General features: G+C 38.0%; 1 protein-coding gene across 3 annotated transcripts in view; it reads right to left on the bottom strand.

Moving 5' to 3' along the window:
* RPS6KA5 (ribosomal protein S6 kinase A5) overlaps positions 1–16,619 on the bottom strand; it is an 83,574-nt gene that overhangs the window by 52,206 nt on the left and 14,749 nt on the right. For all 3 annotated transcript variants that reach the window (XM_063331598.1, XM_063331600.1, XM_063331599.1), the window contains exons 3-5: positions 6,310–6,528; positions 3,169–3,284; positions 2,258–2,365 (exon numbers count right to left, since the gene is read on the bottom strand). In XM_063331598.1, coding sequence (XP_063187668.1) covers positions 2,258–2,365; positions 3,169–3,284; positions 6,310–6,528 — 443 coding nt within the window. The remainder of the gene's footprint in view (positions 1–2,257; positions 2,366–3,168; positions 3,285–6,309; positions 6,529–16,619) is intronic.

Here is a 16,619-nt window from a genome sequence, read left to right as displayed (position 1 = left end):
ATGTTTCCTAGGATGTATCCCTAACTACAAGACTATCCAAAATTCGTAAATGCATGGTAAAGAATTCTTTCTAATAAGAACTCTAGACATAGTAGACGGTTGTAATTGCTGATAATTTTTATACATTCTTAATAACCTAAATATAATATCTTGTTTCAGAAAATACAATCCAAATAGGGGGATTACTAGAATAAATTCCACTTGCAGAAGTACACTTTTTTAATGGCAAAGTTCTTGCAAGAAGCAGGGTGGGCCAGGGAAGAAGCCTGAAGAAAGGGGGAGAAAGGAAAGCACACTGCTCTTATTAAATTGCAAATGCTACTTTTATCTGATTTATGCAGTTGTGCAATTTTATTTAAAAGTGCTAGCCAATGAGTACGAAAACAGCTATAAAGCTATGCAGTTATACGGGCAAATTTTACCTCTTGTAAGTACATTGGTTTGGAAGTGTAAGTTAAGTACCTTTTGTAATGTGAACTGTAAGTGTTCTAATAGTAGCTGAATTGTCTACAGAAAATAAAATATGAAATGTCAGTTTCTGTGTGTAAATGGGTCATTCTAATCATGTTTAAGTTCAGTAGCTGAACTACAATGGCACACATAGAGACTGTAGTCAAGTGCAGACAATTTCTTAAGATTTTGAAAGCAAACAATACAATTGCGATTACTTTTTTCCTTAAAAGAAACACGACAAATGTTGAACATTTTTGACAGGGAAGACAAATACAAAATCTGAAGGAGAATATGAGGAAAAAAACCATGGATAAATGAGGAGATTTCTGAGGTATGTACGGAAAACAGAATGGATTAGAGTCAGAGGAACCAACAATAGATGATGACCAAGCAACAAAAGCAGCAAGACTGCTTTGCTAAATGACTGCAGACAGAGGAATCCAACTCAGAGGGTGAGAAAAGCAGATAAGCATCAGAGATGCCTGTCTAAGTCCTCCCCTTTCCTTGCACTTCTTGAAAATGATGTCCTGAAGGTGAGCACAGATGAGAAATAACTATATTTCCTAAACCATCTGTTTTGAGACTTAAAGAGCCTGAGTCACTACGACATTTGTATCACAGGGAAGATTTTGGCTTCGTTCAACTTTGGTCAAAGGCTGGAGGACCGCTCCTTTTCTCTCCCATCGTTACAATACCACCATTCCACGTACTTTACTTTGTCTCTTGTGCCCAGCACAGCTTCTCTCACAACTGTAAGCAGGTTTTACACTCCTTAAGCCACACCTTTTACTATGACTTTTTCCTGCTGAAAAATGCATCTCTCTGTACTTCCTCTCTTGCACGGGTCTAGCAATCTGCTGCTAATCCCTTGTCATGCTGGTTGAACTTCCTCTTGGTTTCACGCTATAATTTAAGATGAATTTACTGACATTATCTGTACTATTTCCCTGTTTCAGAAAGTAATATTTCATATCTCTTAAAATGGTACCTCCCAAATCCTACCAGACTCCACTTGAAATGCAAATATTGTAGAGGAAACTACCAGTTATCTATTTTTAGAACACCCCTTTGCTGCTTCTAACAAAGACTTTTAGTTCTGCAGTCCTAGATTTCAGCCTCTGATACCTAAAGCAAAAGCCAAAAAAATAGCCATTTTAAAATTCTCTCTGAAGTAAAGTCCTGTGCAATTTTGACTCTCTGAAATCTAAAAAACATATTTGGAGATACAACTGTACCTTACAAATAATTAACAACTAACGTCAACAGTCAGAGATCACTATGTTAGGTACTATGCACATATTAAATAAGAGATAAGCTTTTATCCTAAAAGCTTGCAATTAAGCTTATCAAAAGTGACACAAAAGACATGCGAAAGAGACAAGATAATAATACATTAATTACTATTAGCATAGAGAAGAGTCATAGCATACCATTTGCCTAGTCACTGCAAAGTATTAGCACAGTCAAGCATTTTTAAAAAGGCATCTGAAAATGATAATGTAAGTGGCTTTTCAGACTTATATGGATCTCTCCTTTTTCACATACAGGGCAGCAGGAGGGAGCACAGAGGCATTTCAGGAAAAACTAGAAGAGACAAAAATGTCTGACAACACTGGCAGGCCAAAGACCAATGAACTAAAAAAATCAAAATCCAGTAAAGCAGACTACTAGATTTTGTTCCATCAAGAGTCTAGAAAGCAGTTTTTCTCCCCTCTCAAATGTGTTTACGATTTCAGTGAGACAGAATCTGACTTTGTGATCTTGCTGGATTCCGCCCACGCTTACTGGAGATTCAAATACTCACCTCATCAGTAAGAAACTCCTTACTCAGACCAAAGTCTGTCAGCACCACATGGCCATCAGAATCGAGGAGAATATTCTCAAGTTTTATATCCCGATATATAATCCCCAACTGCAAACAGAATGTAAGAAAAAGTATTTCCAAATCAGTGTAACCACATCAACGTGACATTATTGAATGCATTTAAATACGAAGCTAGCAAAATTTCCATTATTAAAGTAACCTGACACCTCAAAGTTGCACCTCAAAATGGAGAACTTTAAAATGCCTTTGAAGAAATAACTTAGAGCAACTTAATTCTCAGAAATTACACTATGCACTAATGTCTTAAAATTTAAAGGACATACTATATCCTTTGAATCTAAAAGTGACGAATACTTGCTGTTAGTGCAAAACTCAGTTCAGCTTTCATTAAGAATGAAAATGGATGCTTCTGTACCATGTTCTAGACCATATAGGCATGCTTTGTAATCATCTACAAATCTACCTACTACCTCGGAAAACCATAACACTTTTCACTTCTACAGTTGTGCCAAAATTTTCAAACTCTGCTGTTTAATTGTATCAAAACAAGGACAGCTGAAAAACAGTGCAACCCAAACACAGTTTATGTTGACTACAAATTAGTTTTACTGAAATACACCATTTCATAAAGACTGCTAAAAATTAACAATCGCTTGTCAACAACACTCTCCACACTGCAGACAAAAACTTGTAGCCTTAATCCGGTGCACGTGAACAGACACTTCATTGGGAAGTATTTCTAATTATACAACTGATGTCTCATTGCTAGATAAAGTTACTTTGAATTTAAAATAATCTAAAAAAAATAGTTCTCCTTACTGACTTCATATGATGTAAAAAGAATATAGTTGTAGTTCCACAAAATCAGCACTAGGATAAAGTTACTTTACCTTGTGGAGGTGTTCAAGTGCCAGAACGATTTCCCCAATATAAATTTGCACCTCATTTTCTGAGAATCTCTCTCTGTGTGAAAGGTGAGTAAACAATTCTCCTCCATTTATATAGTCTAAAAAGTAGAACAAAAAACCTTATGTTTTCACTTTCTGACAACTTGATTTTTCTCTTTAGAATATTAATAGGTACTTTTTAACTTATTTAATAAGATGTTCTGGGATCAGATGGTCTGTCTTCATTTAATTCAGTAATATTTCATCATGTTGTACAATACTCAATTCCATTCTTAGAGAACTGACAGAATAACATAACCAACTTTTAAATAAGCAGTAAAACCATAAAATAAGCCTCAAATATCCATAAATTATAAAGATGAATATTTTTTGCAGAGTCAGTCTTTTAGTCATTTAGAAATATGAAAAGAAAGGAGTACAAATGATATCTACAAACAGAATACTTGTACATTCTTATGAAATACTTAAGAGCAACAAGGCAGACTGACCTCAAGAAAGACATGTCAAAAAACAGGTATTAGGTGAAATAATCAACTACGAGCAATTGTAAGTTTTACCCTTTGCAAGGGGAACTTTGATGGCAAAACTTACTGGAGGAGATTACTTCCACATACATTCCCCCATGGAAACCACCCTTTCAGTCTTTGCAGGCTATGACACAAGGGTTTTCCCACAGTCAGAGAGGGGGGGGAAAGTAATTATTACAACAGAGCTCCACTGCAACACAAACATTTTAGAGATAGAGCTGTTTATGCTAGCGGTGTACATTAAAGCCATTAATTTGCAAGCCCACAGTTCCCATATTGTATTTGAGGTCTACATATACAGGACAGGGAACATTCCCCACATCTTACTCAACATTTTCTTGAATATGGTTTTTATAGATTCATTGGTATAGCACATAAATCCATTAAAAAGGTCCAATCCTATTATAAGTTAATACTTTGAAAGAGAAGCATATATACAAGTTATAGATGTTCTGATGTCTCTCATTTTTTTTAGTTCTCCAGTTCTCTGTTTTGGAAGGAACATTAGTGTAATCAAACAATGTGAGGAAGGCTATTTACCTAGATCAGTAAGTATATGAAAAAATTATAATAAAGCATAAGTAACCCGTATTTTACAATTGCTTCCTTCTTCCAAAAAACCTTCCACATTTTAATCATGAAGAAAACAAAGATAACAAAAAATTTTTTAAAATATTTCTAATCAGAACTGCTAAGTTAGTACAAGATAAGAACTGAATTCCCAGGCACTGTTCTAAGGACTATGACAGATACAAACCAAAGCTGCCACAGGAGTGGCAGAATAAACCTAATTTTATTCAGCTTATAACCCTAACCACAGCCCAATGAAACAACCAGCCTTCAAATTCTTGGTGTTAGATCAACTGCACCACTGACATAATGTGGCGGCAGGGGGGCGGAATTCTCTTACTTCAATATAAACTCCATCTGACAGTTCAGATTTTTTTTTTTAAATTATTAGTAGGTTAACCTCATGTGACAAGCTTTGTGTAGAACTGGTACTCACACAGATACAACACTTTGTTCTTTCAATCAGAGGTTAAAGTCAACCTAAAAACTAGAATCAACTCCAAACTCCGTATTTTGGAAATTTGGCAGAAATGCTGCTGCATGTCTGCACTTGATCCAGACTAAATTCATACAGCTATGTAATCCGACGGCACAAAGACTTGTATTAAATAGTGCACTGAGGCTCCAATTCTAAAAACTCTTGAAACTGAAATGACATGTTGCTCATACACTGAGTTCAGCCGGGCAGAAAAACAAAGGCAGAGACTGGTTTCCCCAATAATTCAGAAGCCTCTGAAACACATAAATTCCAAAACTAAATCAAAGAACTGTTTTACGAAGATTTACATAATGAGACATAAAAAACTTGCAACAAACAGTTGTGGCTTTTTCATGAGGGAGGGTGTGAAGCCCAGGTGAATTATAAAGTAGCTTTAGGCCATGTTAGGTAGAAGAGATTTTCACCGTTACAAAAAATGATTAAAAGAAATTTTGAAGCCTCCTGTAATTATTCCCATTTTCCGCTAAAAAGAAGGAAAAAAAGGACCTTTCTGGTAATGGATTCACGTAGATTTTGTGGGAAAGCAAAAACCAAAACAAAAAGCCCTTATTTACACATCAAAATGAAGTATCACAATGAAAAAAAAAAAAACCCAAGAAACTGATCCACAATACTAGTGTTTTCATGAGCATTTTACAGCAACAACTTGTAGATTCCAACATTGTAAGGCATTTGACCAGAAATAAATGAAAGCACAATCATCTTTAGCACTGGCATCACCCGTGTTCTGAGTACGTTTGTTCTGAAAAAAAGACCTGTCTGATACAATCTTTCAGTTTGCAGCATTTCAGTGCTAAAATGGCACACTGACCAGTCAGCATCGTGACAGGTAGTCTGTCCTCTCAGACAGATGACAACATTTCAAAAACACTGATCACATTGAGGGCAATATAGAACTTGTTCTTAGAGTGGAACATGCAGTATGTTTGAACTAGAAGGCTTTCTGCTACTTAAGTATTTCCTTACTTTTTTCTTCTTTCCTACCAACTAGTGCCAGTAACAAAGTCATGTTTCGCCATCCCACCTTACCAATAACCTCTGCGCCACATGTGCAAAGGCAGCACGCAGAGAAAATACAATGAATCACTTTAATACCCATATTCATACAGATTAAGAACTTCTTTCATTCACAGTAGCAGTTTGTCTGAAAATATGTAAAAAAACCTAATGCAGCATATAACAATGGTTTAAAAAGCGCAGATCAAAATTTCATCTTCTAGGTAAGTACAAGAAGATATTTCTCTGCTTTAGGTACTTATGGTCTTATATATTTTTTGCTGCATAATACTCTCCGCCTGCCCTCCCCGCCGCCAGTCAGAGTAGCACACTGAAGTTCAAACAGGAAAACCACAAACACAGACACTGTTGAAGATGAGCAGTATTTTACTTCCTATGGTCTCTCATGCAATCTCCAAACACACAGTACTTAAGACCACATGAAAAAAACACCTACAAAACATGAAGGAGATAAAAGGGCAGATTTTTTTTTGCCATTAACATAAAACTTGAATCCTGAAAACTACTCACCTAAAATGAGATGAAGCTTTGTATCTGTCTGAAAGGCATAATGTAACGTGACCAAAAATGGTGATTGCCTGATGTGCTCCAACACTTGACGTTCTGTCCTGGTGTGCTCAGTTGTTTTGGCTTTTTGAACTATCGTCGCTTTCTTCAGTACTTTCATGGCATACAGCTTTCCAGCATCATGGCCGCTTACTTTCCTTACTAGGAACACTTTTCCATAGGCTTAAAAAAATGGGGAACAAACAAACAAAAAAACAACAGTCACCTACTCGTACTACAGGTGTGGCTGATATCATTATTATTTTCAATTACTCATTGTTATGGCAAACAGTAACCATCCAGGCTAAAATCTTCCAGAACCCTTTTTGTTTCACTGACCTTTTCTGAGCAAAATTTCAACCAAATGAGCTTAGTAATAGCGGGGAAAAACAATCAGAGTTTTTGTATTTAAAAACAATTTTAAAAGCTGATGATTTCTTCCTTTGCAATAACCTAAAACCCCCATACCTAGAATTTAGCAAGAGTTTAGAGAAAGAGAGATGCTATTTTCTTGTCCTCAAAACAGTCTGCCCATACTTGCACAACTTATATGCTTTCATTACTGGCTTTATAGCACTAAAGTTCCAAACACCCATAGAAAAGCCAACAAATTTTTCCCATCAGTATTTAGTACGTAGGAGCTTTCTGACGCTCCCATACTGGACTTAAATGAGAATAAACTAGAATAATTGCCTCAAAAAGAAGGTTTGCTGAACACAAACAGTAAAGAAATAGTCACCAGGACCAAGAGGTAGTCTTTCCAGAGTTTTAAATTATTTAACTAATTGTTTACATATTTCATTAAAAATACACTCCATAGTGGAGTAATAAGTGGCAAACATGCACATCCTTTTTTATCTTTTTTTTAAATAAAAAGGGCTCCTGGGGACTGTACACACATAAATTCGATACCTCTACTAGGCAAACCTGTAGAAACAGTAAAGGTTAGAATTAGTAAATACACAGACAGGATACTGTGAAAGAATCAGTATTACTTCTGTAGATAGTAATAATTACTTCTACTAATAATCACTCAAAGGAATGAGGAGGGAGGAACAGCGATATGGTTGACTTATTTAGATTTCCAAGGTACTTAAGTTCCCTTACAAAGGGTCTTAAAAACACTAAACAATCATGGGTGCAAAGAGCGGGGTCCTATTATGAGTGAAAAATTATGTTAGCAGACAAAAAACCCAAAAGGTTAAAAATAAATATTCAGCTTTTTCAGTGAAAGGAGGTCACCACAAGAATTCATCCTGCCTCATTCTGTCACACGTGAACAGTGCGGAAGCTGGGGTTCTTGGTTTAGTAAGTTATCCACTGCAACAGAAATCAAACTTGACTGCTGAAAACTCTACCACACTATCAGAATATTAAGTAGCTGGAAAATAAAATGGCAGATAAAATTCCAAATAGGTAAATGAGTATTCCACATGAAGTATGATAATAATTGTGCATAGTGTTATAACTAAGAAAAAAAAATACCTGGAGTTACCACAGATAACCTTATGAGAAAAACCAGTGGTAATCCAAAAAGCAAATAGAATGTTAGAACTTCAAGGAAAGTACTGAAAAATGACACAACTGTACTGTACCCCAAACTTTCAACACAAAACCAGAAATGCCTTAAGCTGTGGTACGAAATCTTTTGTGTGCTCGTATTTTGAATGAATCACACTACTTCAGTCTCTCCTCTCTTCTGTCCCCAAATAGCATGCCCCCATCAGAAAAAAAAAAAGTATAGAACATTAAAAAAAAAATACAGAAAAAGATAAAAGATTTCTTCTAATTATGAAGGGAACTAAACACACTTAAGACTTTTTATTTAGCCTGAAAAAGCAGAGTGCTTAAGAAGGCGCTAGAGAGTTAAAAATCAAAAATTGTATGAAGTAAAGAAAGGTTTTTCGTTATTTCTAGGAATAAAAAAAAACCTAACATATCTAACGATTTCATTTGTTATCAAGATTAAGAACTGCCCAAACCACACAAACAAAGATGCAGTTAAGCTGTGGAACTACTGTTACATTATGCTGCAGATGTGAAAAATGTAGATGAGTTCAAAAAAACTATATAAATACTTGAGGGAGAAGAAAATATACCAAGTGTTGCAAAACACAGGAGACACACTCTGGCCCAAACTGCAGGCTGCTGCAAGTTCACTCCGGACATCATCCTTGTGTGCCTCTCCGTGTTCTTGCAGGGTCTTCTTAAGCCATCATGAGAGACAGAAAACTGAACCAGCTGGGTGTTTTGTCCAACCCCCTATAATTATCTTCACGTTACTTTCTCAAAGAGAATGCTCAAGTACCTCAAAACTGTAAATACACTAGACAGAGTACACTGCCCTGATGTGAGACACTCAAACATAGTTGGTATTTCAAAATGCTGTAGCGTACATGCAACTCCAGATATTTCCTGTTTTTTCCAGACAGGTAATAAGAGAGCTTTGAATTATCAAATGACATGTGGGTTTTTTCCTACAACAAGTTCTACTTCATTCAGTATACAAAAGTGATACTGCTCATAAAACGAACAATTCTTTTTAAGTTCTTTACCTGACTCATCAAACCCTAAGGAATCACGTTTGCCTTCTTTACAGAACCCATTATTCCCAATAAGAGCTTTCATAAAATAAGTTTTCACAATATCTGTCAAGAATGGCAAACAGGGGCAGAATAGGTTAGTGTAAACATATCTTTCTATTTTGGGAGACAAATGTGAGATACCCAAGACAACCTTTTTCAAGATGTTCAGTATATTGCATTTTCCAGTTTTAATTGTAGTTATGAGATCCCAAGTATATCCAAGTTGGACTCAATAGCCACCAGCTGGTCATCAAGAAATGGATAACCATAGATGTAAGATTACTTCCGTAAAATAGACATGGGCCATAAATCCTGTCATGATGGACAAACACAAGTGATCTGAATCAAGGTTGTACAGCCCATAATATTGTGACCACAGTAATACTGTTATGCATATACACAATTTCAGTGTTATTCACCTATTTTTCCACTATTGGATGTTAAATTATTTTTAGCATCTGAAAAACAGGCCCTTACTACTGAGAGCATTGGTTTAAAAAAAAAAAATGCTTCCAAAAGTAGTATTTACAACTTTTTAAGGAGTTACTTCTCAAAAAATGTAGGTAACACTTCTGCATTCTACTAACATGCAACAAAAACAGCACAGAGAATGGCCTTAGCTTGCATTTCTCAGCTGCTTACGGGAGCAGCCCTAGTTTGCACCAGTTTTCAGCTGGAGCTTGATGCTGAAACTTCCTTGTGCCCCTCTGAAAAGCTGAGTCTCAAGCATTAAACAGAAGTTTCCTTAGGTTCCTGGGAAACAGCAGTTTTACCAGAAATGTTGGAGAACTTTAAGCAAAGCTGAAGTAAAATTTTAAAAAGGCCCTAGATTTTAATGGTTGGCTACCCATAACTTTGATCACGCTTTATAAAAACATATGATAATGCATCTTAAGTGGCAGAATACTAGCAGTATATTACCAGCACCTACTACAACTTTACACAGAGCAAAATTATCTGGGAAGTGTAACAGCTGTAAGGAAATCTCTAGAAACTATACTAGCATTATCATAAAAGAATTTGCAACATAGAGCTGTACCATAGTACAAATTGTTACTTCAGAAATCTGAAAAGGACTGACAGAATGATGAGGATTCTCAGTGGTTTTTATGAGAGTAAATCTTAAGTAGCAGTATTTTAATCAAATGACTCATGATATATTCAACACCAGAATCTCTGATATCACCACGAGAAATCTACTTAAAAGACAACACTGCAAAAGCAATTCATTTGAGTGGCAGCAAGGAGAAGGCACAAAAGCTAATTGTAAGAATACCCTTACCTGATAATCTTATTAACATTTTAAATGATGGAAGAACTAAAAGACTATATAATACGTTATATATATACACACACACACACCCCGCCATGTTAGACTGACCTTGCAGTTCACTAAGAGATATAAAATAAAAGTTTAAAGCAATTATTAGTTGCAGATTGATATGGATATCAGGCCTGTAAGATGAATAAGAGATCTGATACCACCAATTTATACTGAATTTACACCTAATTTGTGAGGCAGAAAAATATAATTGGGGTTAAAACTTTCCTTTCATACTGCCTTTTTCATGAATACACATTCATAGTAATACACATCATCGTAAGTAACAATTCAGCAAGTCATTAGAATATTCTAAAGTATACACTTGCTAAAAGACAACAAATTAAAAATACGAAGTATTCTTTGCTGCTTTATCCTTTCTATATAAATGCAAGCACATTAAGCCACTGCATCATGACAGCTAATTCTTACAGAGAAAAAGGCAAGCAATTCATATTGTTTATAGCATACAGGATGGTTTATGTGGACTTCCAAATCCACCCAAACTTGACATTTGTATACAGACAGTTTTAAAGCAATGTTTTCAAGTGCTAACATAAGCTATGCCTCTTTCTTAAATTACTTTCTTTTTTTACTGTCAGTGTAAGAATAATCATGAGACAACAAGAGGAAAAGGCTCAGAGGTACAAAATACTTAATGATTTGAATAAATTTCACTGTATTCTTGCATGATATATGCCTAATAACCTTTTTCCTCTGCACTTTTTATTGTTAAAATAGCCTTTAGATTTAATCTTCCTAAAGAATTTGGAGGCAGAACTCTCACTGTGCAGGTATCTGTCCATATGAATTAAAATATGGGATGTGGCAAAGTCAGCAAGACAAACAGGTAAATAGGCCTAGCAGCTAAAAACAGCGGGGGAAAAAAAAAAAAAAAAAGAAAAAAGCCAAGCAAAACCCTTAAAAATCAAATAACAGAATTCTGAACAAGCATTTCCAATTTTTATTGTCCACCACCAAACTGTCAAAGATAAAGCATTCTCTGTCATCTCTCCTTAAATATCAGGTAGGGAAGAATCTTTAACGGACTTTTTTCAACATCATTATTTCTCTAAGACCAAGTTCCCTGTGCCATTATACAAGTGAGTGAGAGGCAAATAAGAAAGGCAGAAAGTGACAGTAGAGGGTAAGGTGCTTTCTATCGGCATTTTGCTTATGTGGGTTTTTTTTGCTTTTTTACTCTTAGCTTTTTTAAAAAAGTAAATGTTATTACAATAAATAGGTATTTCTTTTTTAAAGAAAGTAAATTTTCAGAAGGCAGCTTTCATATGTAAGACAATCTACCAATAAGCATACCATTCATTTTTAATTATTACAAAATTAAGGTAAATTATTTTCTTCAAAGTTTATTTGAAGTCACTGCATACTGCTGAAGTCAGAACAACTAACTAATAAGCTGCCTGGATCGTTGTCTTACCTCTTTCTTTCATTCTTAAATGTAGGATTGCATTTGCTATTCTCTCCAGTTATACGGAACCATCTCTGACATTAACTCCAGTAAAAAATCTTGGCTACCAATCTCCAATTTAACATCCAGATTCTTGCAGAACTCTCTGATGGATGAATGGGACAAATTTATCCAGGTTCTAGGTTCACAGATTGAACACAGTCACCCCTTTTTCAGTCTGCTCTTCATACAGAAAAATAATTTCCTATTTCCAAACTCAGCCTCCAATTGTCCATCCCACCTGCCATTCAGTATTCATCATAACTTTCCACAGCAGAAACTGAAGTAAAATATTATTGGAGTTTGGCATTATTTTTAGACACTCCCTAATTGTGGCTCACTCTCCTGAGCACAGTAACCACAGTTCATTCTTTCTTCTCCTTTTATGAGAGAAGAATGTTTTCTCTTTTCTTCACTGTGCTTTGAAAGACTTAATTTTACAGTCTTAACTTTATCAGAATACTTTCTGACCTCTTAGATGGAACTTTATGATACCTTCTTGTATAACATGATTTTGAGCTGTTTATTTAAATCTGACATTCATCCTATCAATTTTCTTCCCTTTATATGAATATATCCTTCTGATTCTAAGTACCTTCCACATACCTTCCAGCCTGTTACTCTGAGATGTGCTGTCTACATTGGAGCACACTTGAAGTCTTAAAGAGATGAGACAGGGGCTCCTGAGGCAATAGGAGCCAAGAGGGGCAACACCAGTGAAACACCTCAAAGGAATTAACGGATGTTCCTCTAAGAAGGTGACACAGCTGACAGCCCGGCTCAAGTGCTTCTACACCAATGCACACAGCGTGGGCAGTAGACAGGAGGAGTTGGAAGCCACCGTGCTGATTGAAATCTACAAATGGCAACCTAGGCCATTACTGAAATCTGATGGGACGAATCCCATGACTGGAGTGCAGCTGTCGATGGCTAGAGGCTGTTCAGAAGGGACAGGCGAGAAAGGAGAGGCAAAGGCATTGCCCTCTACATCAAGAAACAGATAGAGTGTGAAGGGCTGTCTTTGAAGAACAGCCATGAGCAGGTTGAAAGCCTATAGGTAAGAATAAGAGACGGAGGCAACAAAGAAAACCTCACGGCTGGCATCTACTACAGGCTGCCTGATCAAGGGGAGCCTATTGATGAAGCCTTCTTACTCCAGCTATGGGGGACTTCAGCCACCCTGACATCTGCTGGAAAAGTATCACAGCAAACCGTAGGCAATCCAGGAGACTCCTGGAGTGCACCAATTAACTTCTTAAACCAGGTAATGCAGTCCTGAGGGATATAGGTCAGGGGAAGAGTAAAGTCAGGACCCTGAATTTTAGGAAAGCAAAATTCCAGCTCTTCAAGGAGTTAGTCAATGGGACCCCCCCATGGAAACTGCCCTCAGGGACAAGGGAACAGAACAGATCTTTAAGGACAGTTTCCATAGAGCACAAGAGCTCTCGATCCCCAGGTGTAAGAAATCAGGAAAGGAGGGCAAGACATGGTCACAGCTGAGTCGAAGCCTGGTGGTCAAACTACAGAGCAAGACAGACATGCACAGGCAGTGGAAGCAGGAACAGGTATCCTGGGAAGAGTATAGGGATGCTGCCTGGTTGTGTAGAGATGGGGTCAGGAAGGCCAAGGTGCAGCTGGAGCTGGTCTTCACAAGAGATGCAAAGAATAATAATAAGGGCTTCTACAGGTATGTCAACTAGAAGGTCAAAAGAAGTGTAACCCCCCTGATGAGCAAGACTGGCAAACTGGTAACAACAGATGAGAAGGCTGAGGTACTCAACAACCTTTTTGCCTCAGTCTTTACTGGCAACCTCTCTCCCCACACCTCTTGAGTGGACAAACTACAAGGCAGGAAGTGCAGGAGCAAAGTCTCTCCCACTGTAAGAGATCAGGTTTATGACCACCCGAGGAACCTGAACATACAGAAGTCTATGAGGCCTGATGAAATGCATCCCAGAGTCCTGAGGGAATTGGCTGATGTAGTCGCCAAGCCACTCTCCATGATATTTGAAAAGTCATGGCAGTCAGGTGAAGTCCCTGGTGACTGGAAAGAGGGAAAACGCTGCACTCATTTTTTTAAAAAGGGTAGAAAGGAGGACCCTGGGAACCTGTCAGACTCACCTCTGTGCCTGGGAAGGTCATGGAACAGATCCTCCCTGAAGCTATGCTAAGGCACACGGAGGACAGGGAGGTGATTCAAGATAGCCAGCATGTCTTCACCAAGGGCAGGTCCTGCCTGACCAACCTAATGACCTTCTATGATGGAGTGACTACATCAGTGGACAAGGGAAGACCTACAGATGTCGTCTATCTGGACTTTTGTCAGGCCTTCAACACAGTCCCCCACAACATCCTTCTCTCTAAATTGTTCTAACTGTTCAAGATCTTCATCAATGACATGAACAGTGGGATTGAGCACCCCCTCAGCAAGTTTGCACATTACACCAAGCTGAGTGTTGCAGTTCTCACCGTTGAGGGATAGGATACCATCCAAAGGGACCTGCACAGGCTCAAGAACTGGGCCCATGTGAACCTCATGAAGTTCAACAAGGCCAAACATAGGGTCCTGCACCTGGGTGGTGGCAACCCCTGGTACCAATACAGGCTGGGGGATGAAGGGATTGAGAGCAGACCTGCTGAGAAGGATCTGGGGGTACTGGTGGATGAACAGCTGGACATGAGCCAGCAATGTGTGCTCGCAGCCCAGAAAGCCAACCATATCCTGGGCTGCATCAAAATAAGTGTGGTCAGTGGGTCAAGGGAGGTGATTCTGCCCCTCTACTCTGGTGAGACCATACCTGGAGTACTGCGTCCAGCTCTGGAGCTCTCAGCACAGGAAAGATACGGACCTGTTGGAGCGGGTCCAGAGGAGGGCCATAAAAATGATCAAAGGGACAGAACACCTCTGCTATGAGGACAGGCTGAGAAAGTTGTGGTTGTTCAGCCTGAAGAAGGCTCAAGGGGACCATATTGCAGCCTTTCAGTTCTTAGAAGGGGCCTACAGGAAAGATGGGGACAAACGCTTCAGCAGGGCCTGTTGCAATAGGACAAGGGACAATGGCTTTAAACTAAAAGAGGGTAGATTTATATTACATATGAGGAAGAAATTTTTTTACAATGAGGGTGGTGAGACACAGCAACAGGTTGCCCAGAGAGGTTTTCAGATGCGCCACACCTGGAAACATTCAAGGTCAGGTTGGACAGGGCTCTGAGCAACCTAATCTAGTTGAAGATGTCCCTGCTTATTGCAAGAGAGGATAGACTAGATGACCCTTAAAGGTCCCTTCCAACCCGAACTATTCTATGAATACAGAAGGCATGCAAGTATCTTCTGAACTTTTTCCCCATTTTTTTTTTGTGAGAGCATGCCTAAGGACGACAACTGAAATGCAGATGAGTAGGTTTGTACAAGACAGTACAAGTTCTAAATGAGGCCTTACTCTTGAACAGTATCATTTAAGACAAGTCTGCAATAAAAGCCTGCTAATCCAAATATTTCTGACTTACGTTATTGTGATTATAGACGGTTGTCTTTATGCTTCTTCTCATTCCCCCAAGTAAATGTATATTCTGGTACAAAGAACTGAGAAGTCAGAGTAGTCATACTCACTCCTCCAACCTCAATTCAAGTATGAGAACAAGAAGTTGCAGGCCTAAACAGGACCCCAGAACTCATGACATAACACAGTTAAGATCTTGTAGGAAAATTTGCATGCATACAGGTGGTTAGAGTCTTATGAAGTTTTTGAAAAATAATCTCTCTGCTATGGAAGTTGTGGGGGAAAAAGCAAGGTACATTGCACAAGAAAAACATACAGTCAGTAGGATAGCTAAGTAACTGAATGTATAGATCCAGACTTTTCACATGCAGCAGATACTGTGAGGTCTATGACATTTAAGTTGGTTTTCCACGTTTAAGATGGAGTGCTTACACAATAATTCTTGTTATTGACAAGGCAGTTCTAGAACTTCCTGAAAACTAAGTTTTTACAAAGGGGTTTGTATGTTATTCAACTAACCGCACCAGAGGCAATTTGTACAAGTTCTCTGTTGTTCTCTAACAGCAGGCCCAACACTCACAAAAATTTGTTTCATAGAAGAAAATTTCAGGATCATCTTAGCCAAATGGCCAATATCTTGCCTTAGTTTCTATTCTGCTCTGTCGAGTCGATGAAAAGGACACAGAAACTCTTCTGACCATAACAATTAGAAATACACTGAAAGTGAAGATGGTGTTCAAGCCTGCATCAAAATTTTGTCGGATGATATTTAGAGAAGAAATGCCTTAACACAGGTATATCCTATTGTGAAATAATGTTCTTTCATAAACCTCTTGCAAGAATGAGGGGGCATTTTTGCTTCTTACAATACCCAGAATGCTTCTCAAGCCAGGATATTACACATCCACAGCAAGAACATCTCGGAAGGTTGCAGAATCTCTACTACTGGAGGCTTTTATATACAAATTGTTGTCAGGGATAATGCAGGTATAACTGACCATGTCTTGGGCCAAGCAATTAGAGGACCTTTTCAAGTCCATTCCAGTCCTGTTTTCAACAATTCCATGTTACTGCAAACACTGACAGGTCACAGATGGTCACTTCCCCAAAAGCAAACAGAACTAGCTCCATTCTGAACAGGTGGTTTGCATTTAATGCTGTCCAGTAATTGGCAAGCAACAACTTCTGATATACCTAATGCACTAGTCTTAGCTGTGATACGCTTAAGACTGAACAAAGCGTCTAGACTGCCCTGATGGTCTAGATTTCTAAAGCAAGAACCTCAGGCTATGATTGAAATTACATATTTAAAAAGTGCAACTAGCGTATCCTTGACAAAAAACAATACTACTCTTCCTACAAATACCATTCCAGGATACACAATGTGTCCTAGGATGCCT

The sequence above is a fragment of the Chroicocephalus ridibundus genome, chromosome 4, assembly GCF_963924245.1.
Source record: "Chroicocephalus ridibundus chromosome 4, bChrRid1.1, whole genome shotgun sequence".
NCBI classification, from domain to species: Eukaryota; Metazoa; Chordata; class Aves; order Charadriiformes; family Laridae; genus Chroicocephalus; species Chroicocephalus ridibundus.
Note: the sequence above shows the minus strand (reverse complement) of the source record. Positions and strands in the feature narration are given on the sequence as shown.